Source organism: Schistocerca piceifrons, chromosome 1 (assembly GCF_021461385.2).
Source record: "Schistocerca piceifrons isolate TAMUIC-IGC-003096 chromosome 1, iqSchPice1.1, whole genome shotgun sequence".
NCBI lineage: Eukaryota > Metazoa > Arthropoda > Insecta > Orthoptera > Acrididae > Schistocerca > Schistocerca piceifrons.
The window spans coordinates 880,675,171-880,696,060 of record NC_060138.1 but is presented as its reverse complement, the minus strand read 5'-3'; the positions used below and the strand labels follow the sequence as shown (position 1 = coordinate 880,696,060).

General features: G+C 42.2%; 1 protein-coding gene across 1 annotated transcript in view; it reads left to right on the top strand.

The window, feature by feature from the left end:
* Positions 1–20,890, top strand: part of LOC124776205 — a 332,368-nt gene that overhangs the window by 202,489 nt on the left and 108,989 nt on the right. The window contains exon 2 of the mRNA XM_047251046.1: positions 4,584–4,793. Within this exon, the coding sequence (XP_047107002.1) occupies positions 4,688–4,793 (106 nt within the window). The 5' untranslated portion in view covers positions 4,584–4,687. The remainder of the gene's footprint in view (positions 1–4,583; positions 4,794–20,890) is intronic.

Below are 20,890 nucleotides of genomic sequence, written 5' to 3'. Positions count from 1 at the left end.
CACATATTAGCTGCCATTGCTCACAAAAGACAAAATCGTAACGAGGAAACCACTTAACACAGTGTAATTATACTGTTCACCAGCTTAACGCAGGGCGACCAGCTTTGAGAGACGTGGGGTTGAGACACACTGATTCAATCCGGCTAGACCGAATGGAGCTTTCACGCTGTTTTTTCACGCTCGTTCAGGCAAAGGTTGGACTGTTTCCTAATCTCTAAGAAAATACGATACACAGATGATTAAAATCCGATAAAACACAGAAAAAGCTTACATGATTGACAGACAAAAGGTGCAGACAACTTCCTTTCCTTGGGCTAATTGTTTCCTGGCTACAAGACTGGCATCCGGCCACAAAGTTAAAAATATCTTTCCAAATCATAAACTACACATACTGCGATATTTACTGAGAATGTCTGGTCATATGTAAGAAGCATACCAAGTGAGATAAATCAATACATCTCTAGACTTGACAAGTGGAGTAAGTTAATTTGTTACATGAAACTTCCTGGCAGATTAGAACTATGTGCCGGACCGAGACTCGAACTCGGGACCTTTGTTTCAGAGTGAAAATTTTATTCTGGAAACATCCCCTAGGATGTGGTTAAGCCATGTCTCCGCAAAATCCTGGATTTCAGGCCAAGTATAATCTGGTTACCCCAGGCCTCGTCAAACTATACTCATCTGACAAGCTGTCGAAACGAATGCTACCGTGTTCCGTGAGATACGGGAACTCACGTGGTCACTGGTGAGCTTTAACATAAAAGGCTACATTGCTTCCAACGGGATAAAAGATGCGCTGCTGCCACTGGTGTAACCTAGTTGGTAATTAGGATTTAGTCTCCTAATAATTCCACTAAAAATCAGAAGGCCTCTATCGTAAACATTGTGCTATGTTACACGTTTGCTACGTATTATTAATCGCGAATATGTTTGAAGGAAATATTCAGATATCTGAAATTCATTTTTCCAGCTTGTAACAAAGCAATAAGAAGTCAAACATTGCAGGACTGTGGTAATTATCCTTACGGTCTATCGTTGTAGGTCACTGCAGTTTTTTTTATGAGACACATGCGTGAAGGACTGGTGGTTTCATACTTTGAATTTTCTACTGTAACTTGTGATTGATAAACCATACAGCGTAATACACTTGTGGACTTCGCATTTACGGCCCAGAGAATAAATGGCACTGGTGAAACAGAAATAAAATACGAAATAGCTGCAGATACCGGAATTGTAAAATATTAAATTTTGTAGAAGTTGTATGAATTATTGGTATCTTTTATACTAAACACTGGTTCTAATTCAATATGCATCATATAATCCATCATGATCGTGTTACCCAGGATGTACGTATAAACTTTACATTTTTTGAATTGATATGTACACGTAGCACTTGTACTGTTTTTCCCTCGTTTGAGCCAGTAGGAAACAAGCTGATGACGCAAACAGATAACAACAGATAACAAAAAGTTGCATTTAGCATCAAGGCGGTTTTATACATCTGAGTCGCTCATAAGCGATTGTCGCACTCCAACTGCAGAGGATTCATGAGTCGTACCAGAGCTGTGCCCGATTGCTTAGGAGTCTAACCAACTCAGAAATCATAAGCGACCCACTCCCAAAGGCACCCTGTGAAACTAGAGCGTAAGAGCTACGCTATAAGCTTAAGGGTCGTTACAATAGAAATGTATCCTGTGATTTTCTACTAGCCACGTGAGTCTCAGTTTAAAAAGTCAGTATTATGGAGAATTTTTAATATTATTTCTGAAAACAAAATGATAAAGAACCAGTGTTTTATTGTGCCAGGTTTCAAAGGATATTGAATTTTATTCAGCTTTATTTGTAAAGCTTGGCCGAAGGCTGTGGCAGAGCGGTTCTAGGCGCTTCAGTCCGGAACCGCGCTGCTACTACGGTCGCAGGTTCGATTCCTGCCTCGTGCACGGATGTGTGTGATGTCCTTAGGTTAGTTAGGTTTAAGAAGTTCTAAGTCTAGGGGACTGATGACCTCCATTGTAAAGGCCCGTAGTGCTTAGAGCCATTTGAACCTTTTTTTAAAAGCTTGGTTTCAACGTTAACAACAGAACACGATCTAAAGGGAAATTACACTTGTATTTCAAGGAGGAGGCTACTCGCGCACACATCTATTGATAACTGTTGGTGTGGTGTTTGCAAGCAAATATCCGTGAAGAATCTGACGGATGTGTTGTGAAATGTGATGCTGCCGAAAAACAGTAATGATTCTGTCAAGCAACTGTTCGCCAACTTTGTCCATATGGAATTTGGTTCTGGTTCTGAAAATGGCCACAACTCCCACTTAGTATTTTTTATTTATCAGTTTAGATCTTTATTTGTTCTGGTGATGCTCTTGTCCATTTAAAGTTACCTGACAGCACTGAAGATAGAGCTAGCTCTACTATAGCATTCAAACTTGCATTTAAAGCACAGTAGAAAATGATGACATTGGCAGCGCCAATGTCAGTTTAATCTGCAGTCTTTTAAACGTAAGTTTAAATGTGATTTTAAGTACTATAGTACAACCAACTTTAAGCGCAATCTGTAGTCCTGTCAGCCAACTTTAAAGTGTGTATTCTGGTGATGCTCTTGCTCATTTGAAGAGCGAAACCGGTAAATCAAAAATAAGTAGTGAGAGTTGTGGCTGCTTTCAAAAACTTAGTTTGAACAGTCGCATCCCCTGCAGGCAACGCGTGTTATTGCTAAATTTAGTTTTGTTGCTAGAAGGTGTAACGTCTTGTTTCCGTAGAAATATATCGTCATTGTTCGTTCAATCTTTTATTCAGATTTATTCGACAAGCCACCGAAGAGTTACCATTCAGATGTCGGATGAAATAGCTTTTCGCCTCTTGGTAAATATGTAATTTGTTTAACACTGTAAAGTACAAAGCACGAACTAGATTGCATGAAAGACGTTAGTGTGACGGCAGACAGCGTTATCCTTTTAAATGCGAGTATATGAACAAGTGGTAACGACCAAAGCTGATATCTAAATTGTGTGGTTCTTCCAGTAAAAATAAACTGCGATGCAAAGATAGGGAAAACCCTAAAAAGTGCGAGTAGGGCTCGTGCTGTGAGGGATCTTTACAAACTTAATTGTGTATATAGGTAATAATTTCGTGTAGCAAGTCTTTATATTAATCGACACTTCGCCGACTTGAGTGTCCCTTATCTACATCTGTTATCCAACGGGGGAAGGAGACCTACAGATTAACGTGAAATCTGAATCACGTGTTCTGTCTGGTGACTTATTACGTGGTTAAGAGGTGAAGTCTAGCTTAAAACGAAGAGTGAAAAATTCATTGTCCGATCGAGTTTCGATCCCGCGACCTCTGTTCCCAGACACATGCTTCACTGGCCCAAAACGTATATCGGTTTTGATAAGCGTTTCCAAGTATCGAAATACGTGACATCTATGGTCGTATCTTTGATGACTGCATTGATTTACAAGCTTACATTACTGACACCGCCAAGGGACCGTATTCGACATAAATTTCAAATTGATAGATACACCGGCCCTTGAGAGAGAGGTTTGCAGAGAGCAGAATGATCCTATACGGGTTCAGTTTATACCGAGTTACGAAACACTGAAAATACTTTTATATAGTTACCCAGTGTACTGCAGATGGTGACGGTGTTTACAAATAGCGTAATTCTAACGGCTGTGACACGACGAAATTCATTTTTCTATTATATTTCTAGTAATATTAATTTTTTAAATACAGCAGATGTTAATTTAGGAAGGTGATGACGATACGCGGACGGCAATAACGTCGACGATTGTTGCTTAACGCTTATATAACTATCGACACTCAGTTTCAATTAAGTTATCATTTTAGTCACGAATATCACTATGTCAGGTTAAGTGAAAGATTCTTGATCTGAAGTACACAATTATCCAATGCAGACAGTTACTATTAAACTCAGTCCTGATCACAAATTTATTCTGATAACAGGTTTCGACCACGCCTGTAGTCACCTTCAGACCAAAACGCTGTATGAGCAGGAGTCTCCTACTGGTGGTAAATCACTGCAGTGATTTACCAGGAGGCGGCTCCTGCTCATACAGAATTTTGGTCTGAAGATGACCACAGGCGTAGTCGAATCCGGTTACCAGAATAAATAAATTTGTGATAAAGACTAATTTTAATGGTAACTATTAGTAATAACATTGATCACTGTCTGCTCCCGCGATGTATTCAAAAGTAATATCCAATGCAGCATCTGACATGCATGCGTCCACTGTCTTCTACAGACAATATAAGGAAAATAAATGTAAGAGAATGGGTGAGTGTGTGAGAGACACATTGCAAGTAATAATTATGTATTTAACGTCAAGGAACGTCCTTTCAATCTGACGTGATGGTATTCGTGATGTGAAAACACTCCCTTGACAGAAAACAGTCGTCGATAAATATGCTTGTTCGTGATGCCGTTCTTTAAGCACGTAGCAGCTTTGCAGCACTCTTTAGAGAAAATACTTAGCAGTACGGCCCTAGAGGCAAGACAGTGACTGCCGCAGTGCCGTCGTGTGAGAGGCTCTCTTCACCGGCGACTGGGCTGTGTTGCAGGACAGTAAGCGGCTATGGACGCAGCCAGCGCCTGACACCCGAGAGCACGAGTAGCTGACACCTGCCAGCAGCACCCTCACCGCAGCCGAGCCGCCACCAGCGAGATGGGAACCAAAGTTTTCCTCAAGGCCTTCTTCAGGCGGATCATCACAGACTTCCGTCACAAGGAACTCTTGCCGCTGAAACTTCTGTTCTTCGTGCATTCCTCAAGTAAGTATTCGACCACAATTTCAACAGTTAATTAGCCACTCATCACTGTCACAGAAGAGTTACATTTCTTCGCTAGGGATTAACATTAATTTATACATCATTTCTAAAAAGTAAGATCATGGATCTCTCTTTTTCTCTCCTTCCCCGTCCCAGTCTCTCTCTCTCTCTCTCTCTCTCTCTCTCTCTCTCTCTCTCTCTCTTGTCTATCTCGTCTCTGTGTCTCCTCTGTCTATTATATGCCTAGTGTTGGACATTGTTAAACAAGAGTAGCAAGAAAAGTTTCGGATTACATACTGTACGCTGCTAGTCCTGGTACTAAAAGAGAAAATACAACCTATTGGCTCTGAAAGTGTTTCATCTCAAGAGCGCAATCTTATATCGTACAAATGTAGTTCCTGAAACTGACTAAACTGTGAGCCGTACAAATCCAACGGACAGTTTCGCTCTGTCAGGAAATTTCACAACTGAACACACTCAGCTATATAACTCCCTTAGTAAGATGGTAGAGAGGTGGCCTTGAATGGGGATGTCGGGATTTTAATGTGGTTTTGATTGAATCAAAGTTGTAGTTTCGACTACTTAGGCCAGCTGATTCTCATCTGATCGCCATTACTTTTATCGTAAATTTTGTAAATGATGCTTCGGTTGTCAGAACGGTACAGCCATTTGTAACATCTCACTGGGATAATCAGAAACGTAGTCGATGATTATCGGCAAGAACAGTTCTAATGATGACGGATGCAGTACTGCTTCTGTTATAGGAAGCTGCTGTAATAAAAATAAAAAGGAGACTGCATTTACAACCGAAGAAGAAAATCTGTCGTCTTCAGATGCCACTGCATTGGAAATTTTTAGTCTGCTTGACAACTCCATAGTCAATAACTAATCAATGTTGGCGACGCGGTATAAAACAAATAGTCTATGACTAACTTAGATGTTCTTAAAAGCTGTACAAGCTCAAAACTTTCTCAATTTAAGCAAACCTTTACTTTCAAATCACGTATTCTGTAAGCCACTACCCATTATACTGCGCAAGCGAACGCGTAGTTCTCAGTATAGTTACAGAAAAAAATACTTTTGCACCTGAACGGTGGGATCTGTCCTGAACGCTGTAACATCCACCTTTTTCTTCCCTATGTTTGGCTCTGCAGTTACGCTGTATTTATGAAATGACAAAATTTTCACCAGAATATAACCAGGGATGTGATTTACAACTTAATATGAAATAAACTGGGCGTAGTACCCCGTTGCAGTCGGCTGTCATGAACTTACGACTTACAACGAATTGACCGATTTCGTAGTGTATATAAAACACCTGCTTCTAGAGCTGCTGTGTACACGAATAAACTTTCTGAGCTATAGTATCGCCTCATATTATAAAACCAGTCGCTCCTTTTCCAGCTGTCTTATTTTAGGCGGCGAAGGTCTGGGCTATCATCATCATCATCTTGGACAGCTTCCAGCCACTGGCTGGGTCTGTCGGGAACACAAGCCTCTCCATCGTGTTCTGTCTTTCCACCATTCCCCCTCTTCCACCTTCGTCCAGTTCTCTCCTCTCCTCTTCTCGTCACACATTCCTTCACTCCCTTCACCCATCTATCTCTTGGTCTTCCTCTGGGCCTCTTCCCTTCCAGTTGCAGATCAAACATCCTCTTTGGAATTCTTCCCTCATCCATTCACTTCACGTGTCCATACCACTGCAGTCTTGATTTTTCTATCCTGTCCTGTACTGGTTCCTCCTTTAGTCTTTCCCTCACATACACATTTCGCAATCTGTCTCGTCTTGTTACACCCAACCTGCTCCTCTGGAACTTCATTTCACTAGCCTGTATTCTACTTTTGTCGCTTTTGTGCATTACCCATGTCTCACTTCCGTATGCCAATATGGGGACAAAGTAGGTTCGGTATATAATTCCCTTGGATTTCTGTGGCACCTCCTTGCTGGGCTATACTTACCAATAATCCATGTCTTCATCATACTTATCAGTAAAGAGGTGATTACTGCTTTTGAATGTGTTGCAAACGTGTGACGCAAGCAGACAGAGAACAATAATACGGAGACGCACTCTGGCTTTCTACAGCCATATGAGCGAAATTGAAAGGGGTTAAATTGTGGCCTTCCGTGTGGCGGGATGGTCGTTTCCGAGAATTACCACACAAGTTGCAGGTGCTGCGTAAATTGTGCACCGGTGCTGGTACCAGTGATCACGTGAACATTCTCACTTGGGTAGATGAGGTTCTGGACGTCCACGCAGCACAGATGCCCGCCGGAATTGTTGTATTGCAAGGAAGTAGTGGCAGATAGTGCAGCTACCACAGTGCAAATAAGATGACTTATGAATCCAGACGTGTCAACACCAAATGTTGCCAACTGGTTATTAGCAATGGGACTATGGGCATGCACACTTCTAGCCCGTCTTCCACCCACGTCACAGCATCGAAGTATGCACACCATAAGGCCTGAAGTGGCACCAGTGTGTGTCTGACTACTGCACTCTACGAGACAGCGCTCACCAGGTCTACGTCGAACGCTCAAACGACCATCACCTGCGCTGAAACCATTCCAGCTCTCAAGTGATCCTCTGACTGCACCAATCGAGCCTCACGCCACAGCATCGATGTGTGCACGTCGAGGCGAATCAGTTATATGAATGTCCGAAAGAACAAACGCCGCACATTCATATATTGACACACATTGTGTCTGGTGGGCCGCTTGAATACGCGCGCAACTGCCTGATTGGCGAACTTCATTGCTAATCAAATCGGAAACGGCGCAATGTGTAGCTCTTTTTCAGCACAACCTACCCTGCAACGCCCCTACAAGCTTGTTCCGACCTAGTTTTGTGTTTCTACTTCCGAGGACCGTTGAAGTTGTTTCGGCCGGCAGAAATACCCACATAGACGTTGGGAAGTGGTCACGGTTCGAAGTCTTCAGTCATATTGCTTGGACGTGTGTGGGCACCTTAATGGGGTGCACTTGGCTGCATGCTGGTTTCACTGTGCGCTTCGGACATGCAGACGGCAATATACGATAAGTAATATCGGGCGTGTATTCAATTTCAGCTGGTTCTCGACAACAGATATCGCGATTTATCGACATTCTCTATTCTGCTCATAGGTATTTTAACTAGATAGTCGCACTAATTCAGAGGATGCAAACGTTCTTATCACCATTTGCCCCACTGTCGACCCGAGTGCTGAGAACTAAGATTTACACATCCTTGGTAGTGATCCCTCAGCGTCGAATATAGGGACAGATCTAAATGTGAATTATAAATAAGAGACACAGCAAACGTATTTACGAGGTGCATTCAAGTTCTAAGGCCTCCGATTTTTTTTCTCCCGACTGGAAAGAGATAGAAACATGCGCATTGTTTTAAAATGAGGCCGCATTCATTGTCAATACATACCAGAAATGGCAGCACCGTACGGCGGATGGAATTTTACCGCCAGCGGCGAGAATGAGAACTATTTTAAATTCTTAAAATGGCGACGTTTTCCTTACTTGAACAGCGTGCAATCATTCGTTTTCTGAATTTGCGTGGTGTGAAACCAATTGAAATTCATCGACAGTTGGAGACATGTGGTGATGGAGTTACGGATGTGTCGAAAGTGCGTTCGTGGGTGCAACAGTTTAATGAAGGCAGAACATCGTGTGACAACAAACTGAAACAACCTCGGGCTCGCACAAGCTGGTCTGACGACATGATCGAGAAAGTGGAGAGAATTGTTTTGGGGGATCGCCGAATGACTGTTGAACAGATCGCCTCCAGAGCTGGCGTTTCTGTGGGTTCTGTGCACACAGTCCTGCATGACTACCTGGAAATGCGAAAAGTGTCATCCAGGTGGGTGCCACGAATGCTGACAGACGACCACATGGCTTCCCGTGTGGCATGTTGCCAAGCAATGTTGACGCGCAACGACAGCATGAATGGGACTTCCTTTTCGTCGGTTGTGACAATGGATGAGACGTGGATGCCATTTTTCAATCCAGAAACAAAGCGCCAGTCAGCTCAATGGAAGCACACAGATTCACCGCCACCAAAAGAATTTCGGGTAACCACCAGTGCTGAAAAAATGATGGTGTCCATGTTCTGGGACAGCGAGGGCGTAATCCTTACCCATTGCGTTCCAAAGGGCACTGCGGTAACAGGTGCATCCTGCGAAAATGTTTTGAAGAACAATTCCTTCCTGCACTGCAACAAAAACGTCCGGGCAGGGCTGTGCGTGTGCTGTTTCACCAAGACAACGCACCCGCACATCGAGCTAACGTTACGCAACAGTTTCTTCGTGATAACAACTTTGAAGTGATTCCTCATGCTCCCTACTAACCTGACCTGGCTCCTAGTGACTTTTGGCTCTTTCCACCAATGAAAGACACTCTCCGTGGCCGCACATTCACCAGCTGTGCTGCTATTGCCTCAGCGATTTTCCAGTGGTCAAAACAGACTCCTAAAGAAGCCTTCGCCGCTGCCATGGAATCATGGCGTCAGCGTTGTGAAAAACGTGTACGTCTGCAGGGCAATTACGTCGAGAAGTAACGCCAGTTTCATCGATTTCGGGTGAGTAGTTAATTAGAAAACAAATCGGAGGCCTTAGAACTTGAATGCACCTCGTATTGGCAAGTGAACCAAGATGCTACACATTTATCAGAGCACTCTTCCAGCAGTTAAGAGACGCTCGCACATTTGCTGTCTCACTTGTAACTGACGTAATCAGGTCGCCTCCAACTCGGGCTTTAGAGGAGGAATGACACGAATAAGCTAAGGAAGAAAACAAGAAAAGTCTTGAATAGAGAAAGGGCCACGTTTTGTGAAAATGGTGAAAGGTGTCGATTTACGTGGCAGTGGAAGGAGTAGGCAATGAAGTAGCCTAAGTAAAACAATAAAGGCACTGGCCACATAGACACCGCTGTTAAGGTCAAAATGAAACAGTAAGAAAAATGGGTCGACATCAAACTAACGAGGAAGGAGAGCTATATTGACTGCCGAAGTTCGTATTACGCTGATGGACGACGTGTGAAGGTTATTAGTGAAGAGCCAGACCGGAAGGTATATTATCATACATTTTCCTGAGGGATTATCAGAGCTGCCTGTGCGGGGTTGCTAGTCTCCCATCCGACGCCTCCCCAGGTGGTTGGTACTGTGGAAATCAAATACCCGAGGTGGACCAGAACTAACGATAAGGGCGGCGTCTGTACTCCAGAGGGGCGGTCAGCCAAGGGTATCTGTACCCCAGGTTAGGGGGCGGTCTCGAAACAATATCGCCAATCCGTTCTGAAGCAGGCGTGGCGATTATGCTTCAAACCTTTAAGATTTATTTTTACGATGGGTACCGCTAATGCAAAAGATTCCGTGTTAGTCCCCCAACTATCGGATCTCCGGGAAGGGACTGCTTTAGCGTCACTCATACAGAAAACCATTAAAGAGGAAAACAGCAGATCTCTGTACATCTTCACATATAACTGAAGGTCACTTGTGGGTGAATACAGACTAAGCGAAATTGAAGAAAATAAAATGGACTGTAGTTTTCCGAGCGAACTACGTCGCAAAGGGGAACAGTGTGTAACTCTGAAGTCAGGAAATGTTTTGTATCACTTCGGAGAAGAAGATGGTAGAACAAAATGGTGAAGGTTTCCCAATAAATAAAGATGTAAAAGACGAAGTATCAATAATAGAAGGAACATCAAGTAGAGTAGCAAGGCTTGTTATTAAAATATCAAAAAGGTACAAACTACAAATAGTCAAAGTAAACGCTCCTACAGCTAGCTATTCGGATGAAGAAGTAGAAGCATTTTATGAAGTAAGAAATGCACGTAATAAAGGACGAGACTGCCACTTTAAACTGGTAGTTGGGGACTGAAATGCCAAGGTTGGTATCAAAAACCAGGGTGATGTGTCAGTAGGCTGCCATGGAATCGATGAGAGGAACGAAAGGGGTGAAAGGCTAGTTCAGTTTGCGGAAGAAAATAAATTATTCATCATGAACACCTTTTTAAGAAACACCATAATAGGAAATGGAGATGGAGAATCCCAAATCATGAGACCCACAATGAAATAAATTTTATCATCTCTGATCACACCTAAATAATCAAAGATGTTTCGGTTTTAAATCAGTTTAATACTGGTAGTGACCATAGGCTGGTAAAAGCGAAAATAAACATTAATACTCAACAAGAACGAAGAAAACTAATATCACAGAAAAAGAAATTATAGGTATGGATAAACTGAACGAAAGGAAAAAGGATTTTCAGTATACCCTTAGTGAGATTAGAAGAGTCAACAGAAGAAAATCTAGCTGAAACGATCATGGAAACTGCAAAACAAATAGGTGGGCTGACAACAATTACTAAACAACCAGGAAAGTTAAGGGCAGAAACCAAAGCTTTACTCGTAAAAAGACGAGAGATGAAAATTAAAACTTCTTGTGACAAGATAGAATATTCAGAACTGTGTAAGTTTATTAGGAAGAATATGAAAGCCGACATACAAAAATACAATGAAAACACCATAAAATTAGCGTTGGAGAATAAAAGGAGCTGCAAGAAAGCGAAACAAAAGCTTATGATTGGTAAAAACGAAATCATAGCAATTGACGGTGATAATGGGCGCGTGATGGGAAAGGAAGAAACTCTGAAGCACATAAGAATTTTTATAGTAAATTACATGAAAGAATACATGAACTACTAGGAAAACCTTATGGAGATGATGAAGTCCCCAAAATCCTCCCCGAAGAAATACGAAAAACTGTAAACGAGATGCGGAATGGCAAAGTAGGTCGGTCATGATGGTCTGACAGTTGACTTACTGAAGCTTGCAGGGGAGGAAACAGAAAAACATCTGGCTAAAGTCTTTACTTCGTGTATATAGAATGGCAACATCCCAACCTGCTGGATAAAAGCAAACATAAACTTATTACATAAGAAGGGAAGTATTCACGATCTGAAGAACTACCGCCCCATTAGTTTACTTTGTTGTATATAAAGTGTTCACGGAAGTCCTGATAAGTCGCATTAAAATGGTAGTGGAGACTGCACTGCCCATAGAACAAGCTGGATTCCGCGGTGGTTTCAGTACAATCGACTATATAAACACACTGCGTGAGGTAATTAGTCGAGCCAATGAGCATGAAGTGCCACTATGCATAGCCTTCATTGCCTTCTAAAAAGCCTTTGATTCTGTCAGCCACACTGCAGTCATACAAGTACTGGCCGAGCAAGGAGTGGAAACAAAGTATATAAACAAATTGTGCAACATTCATTACACGTCTGTGGCATCTATCAACAAGTGCGATTTTCCCATTGGAAAAGGAGTAAAGCAGGGTGATCCTACGTCCCCGAAGTTATTTATAGCAGTTCTCGAGAGGGCTATGCCCAAAATTATTCGGAACAACAGGGGAATAAGAATAAATGGTAAAAGGCTCACCAACCTGAGATTTTCTGACGATATAGTGGTCCTAGCTAACAGTAAGATGGAAATGCAGTCCTCTATAAAAGAGTTAACAGATCGTTGTCAGGAAGTTGGACTTAAAATAAATCATTCTAAAACTAAGGTTATGCATATGTGGGCAGCTGCAGGGCAAGTAACACTGAACGGCAAGTCCTAAACAATGTTACAGAATACACTTATCTGGGGCAATTAATTGACACAAAAGGGCATTTGAAACCTGAAATTTTTCATCGAATTAAACTGGGTTGGAGGGCTTACGGAAGGAATGCAACAGTTTTCAAATCTAACATGCCAGTCTACTTAAAGAAAAACGTTTTTGATCAGTGTGTCCTACCGGTTTTAACGTACGGGTGTGAAACTTGGAACTTAAATGAATTTTTCCAAAGGAACCTTAGAACTGCTGAGAGAGCAATGAAAAGATCAATGTTAGGTCTCACTGAGAAAGATCGACAGAAAAGTGAAGACATTCGAGCAATAACAAGAGTAAAAGATATTATAGAAAGGGTTAAGACTCTAAAATGGCAGTGGGCAGGACATATTGCATGAACGAAGGATGGAAAATGGACAAAATCGGTTTGAGTGGAGACCCAGAGGAAAACGAAGACCACCAGGGAGACCACCTGATCGCTGGGATAAGGAACTGAGGAAAATTGCGGGCTTCAACTGCCAAAAGACAGCAGCGGACAGAGAGGCGTGGAAAAACCTCTTGAAAATGCATTTAATAACTTAAAGAGGGTACATCCTGTATGGATTGAATTGGCTGAACAATAAATAAATAAATAATCAGAGCTGATCATACTAACGCGAGGTTAGCTGTTGCGGTGGAACTTCTGGATGCGCATATTCCTGCCAAAGTGTTTTGTTCGTGCTCGTCAGCTGCTCACATAAAATGCTGGCAGCTGGCCGGCGCTACAGCTTCTCAAAACAAGTATTTCAAGTCAAGTACACACACACACACACACACACACACACACACACACACACACACACACACACACACACACACACTCTTCCTCAATCCAGTTCTCCAATCAGAGCGCAGCGTGCTACTAACCAGTGCACCTATCAACTAAGAACGGGAGAGAACTATTATTCCTCTAGTGCGTGATATCATGTTCATCCTTACTCAGTGCCACCAAGTTCTCGTGCTGGGTTTTTTGGCTGGGTTTCATACAGGATGTGGCTGAGAACTAAGACGTACGCAGTATTCGCCTATAGCTGATGCAATGTGGACTCGTCTTAATAGCAAAACGTGTAGCATGAAAGTAAAAGAGTCAGTAATAAAAATTCCTGGGTTGTACGTGGTATTCATTGTGCTTGTCACACTTGGCATATATTGCCTTCGGAACGGTAAAGCCATTTTATATCTAAGAACTAGTAGTGGCACTTTTTGTCTTTGTTGCAAAAGCAAAGTCCTTTTGTCGTTATTCGCGCAGAAAGTTCAGACGTTACTGTAACTGGAACCGTCTGAAGCGTCTACACTTGGTACATGGGTGTATTTGTAAGTTAATTACTATAACTGGTTATAGGCTATGCTCTATCAGATAAGGTGCAGTTACTCTTGCTAGAGTGTAGCGGATTCCGAAGGCGGTCCAGTCATGATAATATTCAAGGATTTATCTCGTTTTCTGTCATTCAATTCGTACGAATTCCAAGATTAAATAAACTAAACCATAGCCAAAACGTTCTCCATTCTTCTCTATTGACATTTCTAAGGAACTCGATGTCGATTGAACTTACGGTAATACTGATTTTGTATCTGTGTACCACGCTTATGAACCTAAAGTTTGGGACGCCCCTAGGAACGCCTTACCCGGTTGTTTATTCGAGGATTTTTCACGTAGTTTATTACACCAAAAGCCTATGGGCCCATTCGATTCGTTGTAAACCATGCCAATACGGTGAGTAATTGTTTCGCTACTGTGTGTGACCATTTTCGTGGTACAGACCCAGAGGTGAATCATTAATGCGCTGGTTAGATTTCGCATATAGGTCGCTGTATTAATATTCCTACGGCTGTGGAGCAACATTGAACGCCGCTCCTACGTGGTTACAACCCAGGCGAGAGAAGCATCTCCCTGTTGTTGTTAATACTCTAAAACAGTGTTCACGCAAATACTACTGCTACCGTATGCTTCTGTAAAATGCATCATCATGCATCGTCGAGGTCTATTGGTTACACATCCGCGAGTTCTCGTCCTTGTTTGCGTTCAGATTTCTGGTGTCGGCGGATTCGTTACACTTTGTGCAGACAGCTTGAATTGAGTTCTGTCGTGCAGGTTTGGTACAATTTAGCGTCTTCCACTGTCATGCAGTGGTCTGCTGAAAGAAATGGTATTCGTGTAGGGATGCCGTCGTGTTGGTAGGTGAAAGGAAATGATCTGGGAACTCTACGTAAAATAAGTTATTCCAGATTTTTTAATACGTAGCACCGCTTCTGGTTTATAAGATGTGGTCTTAACACGTAAGTTTTACGAGCTTTTGTCATGTCGGTCCGGAGTCACTGCCAAATTAAAAGCCTACCTCGAGCCTTCCGCCAGTGCATTCGTGAAGCGTGCTGACAACTGCATGTGCTTCGTTTTGGGCTTAGAAAATAAGCTGCCATGTCACCATTAGTTTAAAGCTCGCTTAATATTAACATTTTGAATTGAAATTATTCTTCCTGTCTACTAAGGTCTTAGAATTAATACGTATACGTGTATGTCATTTGTATTTAGACGTTTTCGAAATATGCCCATTTTTTTGTGGTCTGTTAATCATGCATCGTAACCCACAATTAACCGCGTTTAAAAAAAAAAAAAACTTTTTAGTGCTGTTGGAAAATATAATTGTTAATATTGGACAGTCGAAGACGTTAAACATAAGCAAGCTCGGGATTACTGCGATAAGTTACCTTTCGTTGCTATAAACTGTAAAACTATTCTCTTACACGGAAACTGGACTAGAAATGTTCAAAATTTTATCAGCACAACTACACATTGCACAGACCTACTGCTCCATGTTCATGGAACAGTAAACTTGAAAGGGCAGCCCAAGAGGAATAATATTTAATAAAATATCGACTCAAGTTTTGTATGTAACTGACTTACGTAACGTAACTTACGCGACGCTGCTTTTCGAACGTATATGCTCTTATGTCTTCCCTCCTATGCACGATTATTTATTCCTTTTTTCGTCACAGGCTGTTAAAAATTTCTGCATTTATTTTTTCTGATCTTGGAGTACACAAGAGAAGAGAATCTTTTAGCGATATGAGCAGTAGATCTACAGGCTGTAAACTGTTCGGAATAAATTATGGTCTTCAATTTGAAAGGGAAATTTCTTCTTCATAATCATATAGACAACCAGAAACTGAACGTGAAGTCACAAGTAGATTTTCGTAACTACTAATCTAATATTCACGAAAGAAGTTTCCATTCAATCTGCTGTAATTCCGCACACGTTCTATGCTACGAATTAATTTAAGAAGTCACTAAGAACCACGCATATCTTACCATTATGCTCATGGCGTTCACTAAAGCTTAGTTTTTTCAATAATATCCTCACTCTATATACACTGCTGACCACACATTACACGCGCAGTAGTTCTCATTATCAAGAGAGAAGCATGGTATACAGGATGTATCAAAAGGTATGTTACAAGACGTGGTGTTCGGTAAATGGGTAGCATGTGACCATATTTTGCGAATGAACTTAGATTCGAAGACGCTTCGTTTGCGTGCTGACATCTCTGAAATATGGAGGAGAATGTAGGCTGTTCGGACCACACAAGCTAGGCAAGGAGTAAAGGAGACACTGGACATTACTGTCGGTAAACACCAGCTTAATTCACTTCCAGAAGATGCACAACATGGCCGCTGCCAACTTGGATACATTTTATGTACCTCCTGATGCCTTGCCGAACCCCTAGTCCCCTCCCTCACTGGATATTCATTTCTGATGGTACATGAAAACCGTCGTGTAAGACACACCTGTGATGTCACCACAAGGTCTGCTGGCACGAATAAAAGTAGCAGCCGGAATCATATGTGATATGCCGCGAATCTTTCCAACGATTCCGCAAACCATCATAATGCATATGATATTGAGCACCTTCTGTAAGTTACACTGGTATTTACCGACTGTAACGTACATTGTCTCCTTCACTCCTTGCCTAGGTTGTGTGGTCCAAATTGCCTACGTCCCGCTCCTTATTTCAGAGACATGAAACGTTTACGAAAATAAGTTCATAAAAAAAATATGCTCACACGTTACCCACTCAACATGCCTTATGATACGCTATGCATATTAGGCTAGAATATGATTGCTTAAACTAGTTTCTTAGTAGCTCGTAACTGTCATTTTACACAGAGGAAGTCTACATGAAACGTGTGTAAAATATTTGTGATAGGTGGGACCCCAGTACTTCGGTACATGTGTATCCAGTTCATATATTCTCGACCGTTAGCAACTGGTCTGTTGAAAAATTCCTCCAGCATTTTGATCTGAGGCGACGTATGGGCGTGGGGACGGGTGTAAACGAAGTCACGATGAACGAAAGCACATGATCTCACATTCAATGCCCAGAAGACGAAACAGATGTTGGGATACAATAATAGCTCTTTGAACCATTCTACCAGTGGTGTACAGAGAAGGTACAAAGTGGAGACACACTGCTATCGCCCCTGAAACTACGCGACTGTCAAAATATGTCCAGTACTAAGTTGTGTCAGAGGAATGACTGATTGACAAATGTGCAAATGTGTTCTACTGAAATAAGAGCTCCGGAGAAATTGCCAACATATGTATGTTGGACTGTCAGACCACTTGTGTGATTGGATTGACGAGTTCCTAGATAACAGAACGCAGCATGTCATTCTCAATGGAGAGAAGTCTTCCGAAGCAAGAGTGATGTCAGGTGTGCCGCAGGGGAGTGTCATGGGACCGTTGCTGTTCACAATATACATAAATGACCTAGTGGATGACATCGGAAGTTCACCGAGGCTTTTTGCAGATGATGCTGTGGTGTATCGAGAGGTTGTAAGAATGGAAAGTGCAGGAGGATCTGCAGCGAATTGACGCATGGTGCAGGGAATGGCAATTGAATCTCAATGTAGACAAGTGTAATGTGCTGCGAATACATAGAAAGATAGATCCCTTATCATTTAGCTACAAAATAGCAGGTCAGCAACTGGAAGCAGTTAATTCCATAAATTATCTGGGTGTACGCATTAGGAGTGATTTAAAATGGAATGATCATATAAAGTTGATCGTTGGTAAAGCAGATGCCAGACTGAGATTCATTGGAAGAATCCTAAGGAAATGCAATCCGAAAACAAAGGAAGTAGGTTACAGTACGCTTGTTCGCCCACTGCTTGAATACTGCTCAGCAGTGTGGGATCCGTACCAGATAGGGTTGATAGAAGATATAGAGAAGATCCAACGGAGAGCAGCGCGCTTCGTTACAGGATCATTTAGTAATTGCGAAAGCGTTACGGAGATGATAAACAAACTCCAGTGGAAGACTCTGCAGGAGAGACGCTCAGTAGCTCGGTACGGGCTTTTGTTAAAGTTTCGAGAACATACCTTCACCGAAGAGTCCAGCAGTATATTGCTCCCTCCTACGTATATCTCACGAAGAGACCATGAGGATAAAATCAGAGAGATTAGAGCCCACACAGAAGCATACAGACAACCGTTCTTTCCACGAACAATACGAGACTGGAATAGAAGGGAGAACCGATAGAGGTACTTAGGATACCCTCCGCCACATACCATCAGGTGGCTTGCGGAGTATGGATGTAGATGGTGGAGCCGAACGCGACCTTTTTGTTTCGACAAATCAACTGCCTCGTGTCTACACCATATACGTCAGGACAGTGAAGCCTAAAATCAGATTCTGAAAACCGGGGTAATATGTGAAGACTAAGAGCTGAAAGTTTACAGCTCTTCACATCATGGTCGCTAAATTACGATGTTTACCCCAATAGCACAAAATTAGACAGGGTCTAGTGCGAGCTCTAATGCGTCGATGCTTGTTAAATATTCCTGATACTGAACAGAGGCGAATATTATTAGATCAATTAGAAAAACTAAACATTTTAGATCAGCTTGATATTTGAGTGGCTTGACATGCGGATCGATATTGGAAATTCCGCAGCCTGTGGAATGTAAAGCCTGAAGTACGACGAAATCTAAGATTCCGACGAGTACGAGTTGCATGTATAATGAAATTTGCTGGTATGGATATAATTTTGAAATAAAATCTCTCACCAGCTCCCCGCGCCAAGTAACTGAGTATATGGTCTGTTGACTAATTCATCTACTGTTCGATTGGCCAACATTTCTTCTCCCTTCTTAATGATATTGGTGCCTTATTTGAAAGTAATCTTCCATTATATTTCCTCTGTTCGTGGCTCATAACTTCTAACTTCCAGATGTTAAGCTCGAAAATAACTCTATGCTTAGCCACTACACATAATGAAATTTGAACCAACGAATTTTTTAATGTTCAGGTTAGAAATGTCTTTTGCGTTTCAGCCAAGCGGCACGTCTGGTACCTATCGAATTACTTAAAGTGGGCCTTTCAGCATGATTAAATTTAACTAAATGACAATTTCTCGGATCTTCGACCTAAGTATTTAAATCTGTGAATACGATAACGTTGGAAGCTGAAGAAATCAATTAAAATTTTTGTTGCGGCCGGGACTCGAACCAGGGTCTTCCTGCTTAACATAATCACATGTAGTACAGCACTTCCCCAGCATTGGACAATGCTGGATGATATTCCAATGTCGGAGAGCCCTGGTAATAGCAACAATATAAGGGGAGACGTGAATTGGATGGAGTTTGTGGGGAGAGCATTTGACTTGGGTAGTTCGTGCAGCTGCGTTGACCATAATGCTGCGGCGGTGTAATGGTCAGCATATCTGCCTAGTAAGCAAGTACACCCGGGTTCGAGTCTCGGCCGCAACACAAATTTAAATTCATTTTTTCAGCTTCCAATGTTATCGTAGATAAATTAGAGACTTAAATGTCTCAGGGAAAATTTAATTTAAGAACTACTGTGAATGTTTACGTAATAATTAATTTTGAACCAATAATCATTCACATCCTACGTTCATTTCTTAACACACAGTCACGTTCAACAATGAATTACACACTTGTAGACAGATGTTTCTGAGGTAACTCCCTGAACCAATGCTATAGTATTCCTGAGTGTTCACGAAACTTAATCGTAGACGAATGTTGTGCAATTCAAACACACACACACACACACACACACACACACACACACACACACACACTGCACCCGGCCGAGCTCCGTACACTGCTCGCTGGCCGATCGCTGCACCGGAACTCCTACCGCCGACCTGTTCTCACTGCGGTGCACGTATCACTGCCGTCCGCGGGCTGCGCGCACCAGAGCGGCCGAAGCGGCAATCAGCTGCACTGACGCAGTGTTTACACGGCATATAGTAACTTCGTCTGTACAGTCCAGTCAAACTAACCACAACTAGAAATGACACTCACACACATTATAGAAGCCACTTAAGGTGAAATAGTCATGCCGTGCGGTAGGCTAGTGGCAGAATGAGACATACCGGGAAGATTCTAAGAAAGTTTAATTCACCAGTGAGGAGGTAGCTCACAAAACCCTGTTACCACCTAATTGTTTGGTGTATTTTATCCCTTTGAGACCCCTACCGGGTTGGATAAGCAGAGAGATAAAAGATTCTAAGAACTGCGTGAGTCGTCACAGAGTTTCTAGAATTCCGTTTTTAGACGTCGATCAAATATGCTAGAAATCTGTATCAGTATCGCTCGAAATCCCATCTTCAGCAGCGCATATTCTGCTATTACTTTGAGTGAAATAAGATTCGTTGCAGATAATCCATCATAGCGTACAAAATCCGTAATGCCACATTACAGGAAGTACGGATATCACACCTAATGATTAGTTTTCCTTTTTGACAGCGGGGAGTGCTGTGTTCTCTGTAGAGAAGCAATAAAAGCAGAATCTAACGGTCAAAAGAGCCCAGAGACTTCGTACGTGGAGAAATCACTGGATGTAATCTAACAAATCAGTCAGACATTCCAACCATTCTAAAACTGCCCATATCGTGCGTTACCGATGACGTTGTGTAAATGCGAAGGAACAACAGCTGCTAAACAGAAACCAGTTAGACCATGTGTGCTGACCGATACTGACCGTCGAACATTGCGCAGGGCCCATAAAAAAAAAGAACGCATGACTTCCTGGAAGCACCAGGCCAGCTAGCATAGACTGTGTGGGGAGTTACAAAGAATGAGGTACAACTGTCGAGCAACTATTCGTAAGCCACACACTTCTACAGTCATGCTAAGCTATGATTGAAATGGCATGAAAAGCGACACCACTTGTCATGAAGTGATGAACCACGTGATACCTCTTGTAAATCAGATGCAAAGGCTTCGGTTTGGCGAATGCCTAGAGAATGTTAGCTGCCATCATAGGCAGTGGTAATAGTAAAATATGGAGAAGGTGGTGTTATCGGTGTATCAGAGTTTTTGGTGCTTAAGGTGTGATTCCCTTACTGCGCTTAAGAAAACGCTAAATGCAGAAGGATATCAACACATTTTACAGCATTATGTACTCCATACAGAAGAGAGGTACAGAGACAATGATTG